General features: G+C 41.1%; 1 protein-coding gene across 3 annotated transcripts in view; it reads left to right on the top strand.

The window, feature by feature from the left end:
- Positions 1–8,101, top strand: part of galm (galactose mutarotase) — a 22,229-nt gene extending 14,128 nt beyond the window's left edge. For all 3 annotated transcript variants that reach the window (XM_059359846.1, XM_059359845.1, XM_059359847.1), the window contains exons 7-10: positions 2,892–2,973; positions 6,879–7,029; positions 7,115–7,283; positions 7,798–8,101. In XM_059359846.1, the coding sequence (XP_059215829.1) occupies positions 2,892–2,973; positions 6,879–7,029; positions 7,115–7,283; positions 7,798–7,875 (480 nt within the window). In that variant the 3' untranslated portion in view covers positions 7,876–8,101. The remainder of the gene's footprint in view (positions 1–2,891; positions 2,974–6,878; positions 7,030–7,114; positions 7,284–7,797) is intronic.
- The last annotated feature ends 426 nt before the right edge of the window (positions 8,102–8,527 follow it).

The following is an 8,527-nucleotide window of genomic DNA, read 5'->3' on the forward strand; positions in this document are numbered from 1 at the left end:
TTTTAGTAATTTTGTGTCTTTCTTTTGTAATTTTGTGTCTTTTTTTGTAATTTTGTGTCTTTTTTTTTGTAATTTTGTGTCTTTTTTTTGTAATTTTGTGTCTTTTTTTTGTAATTTTGTGTCTTTTTTTAGTAATTTTGTGTCTTTTGTGTCTTTTTTTGTAAATTTGTGTCTATTTCTGGTCATTGTGATACTGCCTCCAGCGGCCATCAGGTAATTTGAGTTTGAGACCCCAAACTTGGTTGGTACCAACAATATTTCTGCATATTGCGGTTCCTAAACATTGCATCTTGGAATTAAATAAATTAGATTATCAGTAGAAATCAGGCTGAAATGACTAAAAAAAGACACAAATCAACCTCAAAAGAATGCAAATTGAGAAAAAAAAACATGAAATGACCAAAAAATCACACAAAATGACAGAAAAAAACTAAATTACTTAAAAAAAGACACAAAATGACTAAATAAAGACGTAGATATTTCTGACCAGAACAACTTGACTCAGTGCTGAGCTTCATCTCAGATGAATCTTCAGCTTCATAACTTCCAGATGATGTCATCACTTCTATGTCTATCTATCTAAACCAGAAGTTCTCAACCTTTTTGAGTCGCGACCCCCAATTTAACATGCATGTTGTCCGTGACCCCCGATCTCTGAACACAATCTCACACGCACAGTTCAGATCACCCAGAAAAGACACAAAATGACCAAAAAGACACAAAATGACCAAAAAAGACACAAAATGACCAAAAAGACACAAAATGACCAAAAAAGACACAAAATGACCAAAAAGACACAAAATGACCAAAAAAGACACAAAATGACCAAAAAGACACAAAATGACCAAAAAAGACACAAAATGACCAAAAAGACACAAAATGACCAAAAAGACACAAAATGACCAAAAAAAGACAAATTAACCAAAAAAGACACAAAATGACCCCAAAAATAAACAAAATTACCAAAAAAGACACAAAATGAACAAAAAAAGGAAACAAAATTACCAAAAAAAGACACAAAATGATCAATAAAAGACACAAAATGACCAAAAAAAGACACAAAATTACCAAAAAAGACACAAAATGACTAAAAAACAAACACAAAATGACCAAAAAAAGACATTAAATGACCAAAAAGACTAAAACACATGAACACTTTAACACAGTGGAGACAGAGCTGACTTCCAAAATTATTTGGCGACCCCCAGAAGTCATCTCGCGACCTCATTTGGGGTCCCGACCCCAAGGTTGAGAATAGCTGGTATAAACAATGAGAGAAGTGGTGATTTGAGATGAATTGTTGTTGTTTTGACATGTGAGAACATCTGCAGGACACTCAGCGCCGTCAGGAGGAAAGAATCCATAAAACATCATATCCAGATGTTTCATACCCATTCCTGGCCAACAAGTGTCCATATTTACTATCATCAATCAATCAATCAATCAATCAATCAAAACTTTACTGCAGACTCCAACGTCCAAATAGACATACAATCACAGACAGAGAGTGTAAAAGGCACCTAATATTAAAAAAGTATGCAAATTCAATAAATAGTAGCAGTGAAAGTGGTATCTAACAGGACTACACCTTGGATTGGTCAACTGTATAATAAATCTACTAATCTAATATGAATGGTAGATGTGAAGTGAAGTCTCAGGGAGTGATTAATGGATCAGTTGGTGTTTTCTCCCACTAGGTGGAGCTGGTGAGTGGTGTTGTGGTGAGGTCAGGAGAGGAAACATGCTGGAAATCTCAGTAACATCGTAGCGTGACTCAAGTATCAGGAACCAATCACATCGTGGTGATTCACAGCCATATTCAGTCTGTCAGGCTTTAACTTCTGGCTCAGTGGCTCCGTTTAGGGCAGTTAGTATGTTTATCCTTTATTTAAGCAGCTAACAGGTCTCCTTGAGACTTAAAAAGAGAGACCTGGCCAAGACGGCAGCATCAAAGTGACAAGTTACAGCATTTAAAACACAATTAACCCTTCATCAGGCAAAGAGCCACATCTGGTAACTTCAGGTAATATTTCAAGAAAAAAGTTGCAAATTAACTAGATTAAAGTGGCAAATTTACTAGAAAAAAAGTGGCAAATCTGCGCAGGAAAATTTGCAAATTTACAAGAAAAAAGTGAGAAAAAAGCAACTTTTTTCCCCCAGATTCACCACTTTAACCCTTATTTCAACCCTAGAGAATATTGGAGGATATTACATACTGTCAGAATGTGTAAAAAAAAAACATACGAAAATAATATTTTTAGAAAAAAGTTTACGAGATTAAAGCGGCAAATCTACGAGAAAAAAATGCTCAGATTTATGAGATTTAAAGTGGTGAATCTGGGAGAAAAAAGTTGCTTTTTCCCAACTTTTTTTCCGTAAATCGGAGATTTTTTTCGCACAGATTTGCCACTTTAAATCTCTTCAAGGTAACTGTTTTTCCTCGAAATATTACCTGAAGTTACCAAATACAGTTCTTTGCCTGATAAAGGGTTAACATAAGCAATTAAATACAAATCCAGCCATCACAACATCAGTGAACGAGCCTCAGTAGAGATTATACGGAGCATCACACTGACTAAGGGGAATTATTTCTTCATCCTTTAGAATCCATAAAGTAACTAAAAGCTTTCTGACCTGACTCAGTTCTCTCTCTTGGCTCCAGCATGTACAATATTTAGAGAGCGTAGACCAGGTTGAGTTTGGTTTGGACTCATGTTAGAAAACACAGGTAAGAGGGAAACAGGCCAAGATTAGATTTATAGATAAAAACTAACCAAAGAGAGCCTGAGGACACACAAAGACGTGATTCCAGCCGTGGCGTCCTGAGAGCAGTAGTAGTGAGGGAACACTGAGTCTCTGGGAGTAAACCTCCGCCTCTGTTGTGTGTGCAGGGTGCAGCAGACATCTACGACCACCAGGTGTCCATCAGCGCTCCGTCCTACCTGCCGGTGGACGACTCCGTCCTTCCTACAGGTACGCCGTCCTCACGTTTAAACATCTCATCAGCCAATCACATGGCCCACTCCTCTCAGATAACAACAGACAACTAAGAGTAACTAACCGTTCGCATCAGGATCACCAAAACTGGACCAGATTGGAAAAACTGGTCTGATGAGTCGATTAGTGCTGCGATATTCAGATGGTCGATATTCAGATGGTCGATATTCAGATGGTCGATATTCAGGTGGTCGATATTCAGGTGGTCGATATTCAGGTGGTCGATATTCAGATGGTCGATATTCAGATGGTCGATATTCAGATGGTCGGGTCTGAATTTAGCTTTAAACCTCTGAAGTCCAGCAGATTTAGGTTCAAATGTGTCAACTTCCTGCATTAATTTCTGTCTGTTCAGCATCTTCCAGTCTGTCCTTACATCACATCATGGCTCCTTTTTCTACACACAAACTAGCTATCAGTCAGATTTATCATTTTATTTTAATTAACAAAGTATAAAGCTGCCAGGAACCCAAAATACAAACAAAAGACACAGGTTTCTATGGAAATGTTTCTTTTTTAAATACTATTTATACACACAAAAACAGCAGAAAAAAGGGGGTTAACATCCCCTCTGGCTCTGTGACTGCAGCTGGGAGAGACTGCTGCAGGAGGACTGTGCCGCTTCGACACGTTCTTACTCTTCTTAACGAGCCTCCGGCCCCCGCGGCTCGTTAAGAAGAGCCTCCGGCCTCCGCGGCTCATTAAGAAGAGAAAGTCTCCAATAACATCAGAAGGAGTCGCTGGATTTGTCTCCAGTCGCTTTCTTGAAAAATAGTCTCTAAGGGGGTCTGAAAAGTGGCTAAATATAGCAACAAAGTTGCTAATTAGGCAACATTGCTTCACCAGCTTTTACAAATGTTGCGTGTTGTTGTGGCGTCCAGTACTACGTCACATCCTGCTTAGTGTTCTATCCAATCAGCAACCAGGCTGTTTACAGGGAGAATAAAGACCCTGCTCTACTACAGGGACTAAAGAAGTCCAGACAAAAGACCTCTAGGACGGATCATATTCAGATTAGAGGCGTTTCAGAGAGTGAGACCCTCATTCCAGGTATTAGGCCTTAGTGTAAACACCTTTATTCAGTAGTAGTATTGTTGCTGACCATGCCAGCCCTCTGTGACGTCCAGCAGGAGAACACGTCATGTCACAAGGCTGAAATCATATCTATCATGTCTAACTGGTTTCTGGAACATGACGATGAGTTGACTGAACTCCAAAGGCCTCCAGCCTCCAGTCTGAGTCCTCCAGACCTGTGGTATGTGGTGGAACGGGAGATCAGCATCATGAGAGATGATATCATGGCAGTATGGAGCCAAACCTGTCAGGAATGTTTCCAGCTGATCCCTGCCACCAAGAATGAAGGCAGCAGGGCTCCAACCCAGAACCAGCAGGGTGGACCTTCATCCATACTGAAGCATGGTCTCCTGAGTCTTCATCAGTCTGTTAGGGTCGTCACCATTCTAAAATGTTCAATCAATACCGATACTCAGGAAAATATTTGATCCTTGATACCATTTTTGATACCACCAGGATAAAAACAAAGACCCCAAAATTTAACAGAAATATTTTTAACAAGAAAAATGCAACATGTAAAAATGAACAGAACCACAGGTTAAATATTTATAATAAAAAAAGAGACTGCAACTATGATAACAAGCTTCAGGTCTGAGGTAGTGCAAATAATAAATAAATACAATAAACAATAACAATTAGAACAATATGAACAATCGATACTTTTTAAAACGTTTTAGTATGGATATTTTTGACAACCCTAGTGGACAGACATGGATCTAAACTACAACCCGACTGGTTCATGGAGACAGAAACTTGACTGAAACAGTCTCTAGATATTATTATTATTTATTATTTATTCTTGCTGTGGTATTTATACTTTTTATACCTCTACACCTTATTGTCCTTCAGTGTCTATGTGTTGTTGTTCTTCAGTTGTTTCATGCACTCTCGGAGCTGCACTCTAATTCTATTGTGCTGTCTACAATGACAATAAAGGCTATTCTATCTATTCTATCTATTCTATTCTATTCTATATATTCTATTCTATCTATTCCGTTCCGTTCCATTCTCTGCTGTTCTGTTCTATTCTCTAACAGATGTCAGGTCTCTACGTCTTTAACATCAGTCTTTGTGTCTCTGAGCCTGTTTCTGTCCTCAGGGGTTCTCAGGGGTTCTCAGGGGTTCTCAGAGGTTCTCAGAGGTTCTCAGGGGTTCTCAGAGGTTCTCAGGGGTTCTCAGAGGTTCTCAGGGGTTCTCAGTGGTTCTCAGAGGTTCTCAGAGGTCTAGAGAACTGATCATTGACTTGTCCTGCATGTTGGATCCATCTCCTCCATGTGGCTGAGCAGTATGAAGGTTAATGATAGTATTTAGTGTGAGTATCTGGTGTAGAGGCGTGAACTCTTGTTCTGAGGGAGACAAACTCTCATTACTCTGTTATTAGCTCTGGTATTAGCTCTGGTTCCCCTGGAGACACAGCAGATCACCAGCAGCTCTTTATTTAGATCACTCTGTGTTAGAGAGGAGGAGCTGCTCCTCCAGGAGGACCTGTGTTAGAGAGGAGGAGCTGCTCCTCCAGGAGAACCTGTGTTAGAGAGGAGGAGCTGCTCCTCCAGGAGGACCTGTGTTAGAGAGGAGGAGCTGCTCCTCCAGGAGAACCTGTGTTAGAGAGGAGGAGCTGCTCCTCCAGGAGGACCTGTGTTAGAGAGGAGGAGCTGCTCCTCCAGGAGAACCTGTGTTAGAGAGGAGGAGCTGCTCCTCCAGGAGGACCTGTGTTAGAGAGGAGGAGCTGCTCCTCCAGGAGAACCTGTGTTAGAGAGGAGGAGCTGCTCCTCCAGGAGAACAGGAGTACACCTCTTTAAGACTATCCACTTTAAATCTGCCTCAGTTTGAATTCTTCGTGTCCTGATCTACAGACTGAGAGGAAACTGTCTGTTTCCATCCCAGATACTAAACGCTGATGGAAACATGATCAGACTCTTGTTTTCTTCAGTTTCTGGTTCATTTTAATGTCTGGTTCAACTAAAGGTTCATTTGTTTGGACAAATATAATGATAACAACAAAAATATCTGATAAGAGTTTAATTATAGAGCTGATATCTAGATATTTAACATGGTTTTATTGGTGATGATTTTGGTTATTATCAAGAATTTTTCCATGACTGTAGATGACTGATTTTAGTAAATGACTAAAAATGGATGTAAAAAAGACACAAAATGACTAAAAAAGACCAAAAATAGATGTAAAAATGACTAAAAAATGACACAAAATGACAAAAAATATATGTAAAAATGGCCAAAAAATGACAAAAAAATATAGAAAAAGACACAAAATGACCAGAAATAGATGTAAAAATGATCAAAAAAGACAAAACAGACACAAAAATAACCCCAAAAGGGCAAAATGACCAACAAAAGACAGAAACTGACCAGAGAATCTGAGGTAAATGTTCCCCAGCAGCGTTGGAGTTGATCATGATTTTGGTTATGATCAATAAAACCATGTTAAATGTCTAGATATCAGCTCCATAATTAAACTCTTATCAGATATTGTTGTTGTTATCATTATATTTGTCCAAACAAATGAACCTTTAGTGGAACCAGACATTAAAATGAACCAGAAACTGAAGAAAACAAGTCTGGTTTGATCATTTTTTCTATGACTGTTTATTAATAATTCACCTGATGAAATGCTGTGATTGGCTGGTTTGCAGTCAATAAACGTGATATTAACTCTTTATTCCCTGCTATGACACATGAAGCATTAAAGTGTGTGTTTCTAAAACAATCCAGAATTCGTCTTCCTGTTAGCTTATTGTAGTAATCAGCGAAGCGTTTTCTCCTCCCTCTGACAAACTGAACGTGTTCAGGAGAGGTCAGAGCGGTGGACGGCACGCCCTTTGACCTCCGGGAGCCGGCTCAGCTGGGCCCTCGGCTGGAGGAGGTCCCAGCGCCAGGCTTCGACCACAACTTCTGTCTGTCCTCACCTGGAGACACCTGGACAGAGAGACCTGCTGCCAGGTGGGCTTCACACACACACACACACACACACACACACACACAACAACACCCAGGTGTGTCTGTGATGGTTGTTTTCTGACCTCAGAGTGGTCCACCCAGCCAGTGGGCGGGTCCTGCTGGTCTCCACCAATCAGCCGGGGGTCCAGTTCTACACCGCCAACTACCTGGACTGCTCCGGGAAGGGCGGGGCCAGGTACGGCAAACACAGCTCCTTCTGTCTGGAGACCCAGAACTGGCCTGATGCTGTCAACCAGGTAGGAGGAGGAGGAGGAGGAGGAGGAGGAGGAGGAGGAGGAGGAGGAGGAGGGATGGAGGGATGTTAGATGGATGGATGGATGGATGGAGGTTAAGAAACTCTGATGTTACCCAACTAACATTGTTACAACTCTGTGTCTGTCTGTGTGTGTGTGTGTGTGTGTGTGTCTGTGTCTGTGTGTGTGTGTGTGTGTCTGTGTCTGTGTGTGTGTGTGTGTCTATGTGTCTGTGTGTGTCTGTGTGTGTCTGTGTGTGTCTGTGTCTGTGTCTGTGTCTGTGTGTCCGTGTGTGTGTGTGTCTGTGTGTCTGTGTGTGTGTGTGTCTGTGTATGTGTGTGTCTGTGTGTGTGTGTGTGTGTGTGTGTGTGTGTGTCTGTGTCTGTGTGTGTGTGTGTGTGTGTGTGTGTGTGTGTGTGTGTGTGTCTGTGTGTCTGTGTCTGTGTGTGTCTGTCTCTGTGTCTGTGTGTGTGTGTGTGTCTGTGTGTGTGTGTGTGTGTCTGTGTGTGTGTGTCAGCCTGCGTTCCCTGACTGTCTGCTGCGTCCTGGTGAAGAGTACAGACATGTAACCAGCTTCACCTTCACCACCGTCTGACCGTCGGACCTGCAGCACTTCTAAAGGATCAATAATTATCATTATTACTAATAGATCAATGTAAATATAATCATGTCTCATAATGATCAGCAGCAGTGCCTTTAACGGTTATACTATGTCTAACTGTGTAATTTGATGCAGATTTTTGTAATATGAAGAATTGTCCCTGATGTTTGATCCTGTGTCGTTATTACAATAAATAAAAATGAATCAAGAGTCTCTGACAGTTATTCCATGTGAATGTGAGAGATAAAAGTGTGAATTTGAGGTTTTTAATATGAAGAATGTTCCCGGATGTTTTATCCTGAGCCAGTAGAGAGTGTTGCTGCTGCTTTGCTTCTCCAGTTCTCGCTTTCTGCAAGATTATTTATTTTCACGCTTTATTCCCCCTCATGTCATTCAGCCACACATCCACTGATTTTATGGGCAATAAACAAGCTGCTGCGGGTCTCTCGGGGCTCCGCTGTCCGCGGTAGCGGGGCTATTAGCTGCTAGCGGCTATTAGCTATTAGCCGCTAGCTGGGCTAATAGCCCCGCTACCATAACGCCGGTGATCTCAGCGGAGCCCCGAGAGACCTTTCGCCTTTCAACTTTGGCTCTAAACTATTTAAAACACCGTCTGCAGCTAAAGAGAGTTTTGCGTCTGCAGCAG

Source organism: Centropristis striata, chromosome 20 (assembly GCF_030273125.1).
Source record: "Centropristis striata isolate RG_2023a ecotype Rhode Island chromosome 20, C.striata_1.0, whole genome shotgun sequence".
Classification (NCBI taxonomy): domain Eukaryota; kingdom Metazoa; phylum Chordata; class Actinopteri; order Perciformes; family Serranidae; genus Centropristis; species Centropristis striata.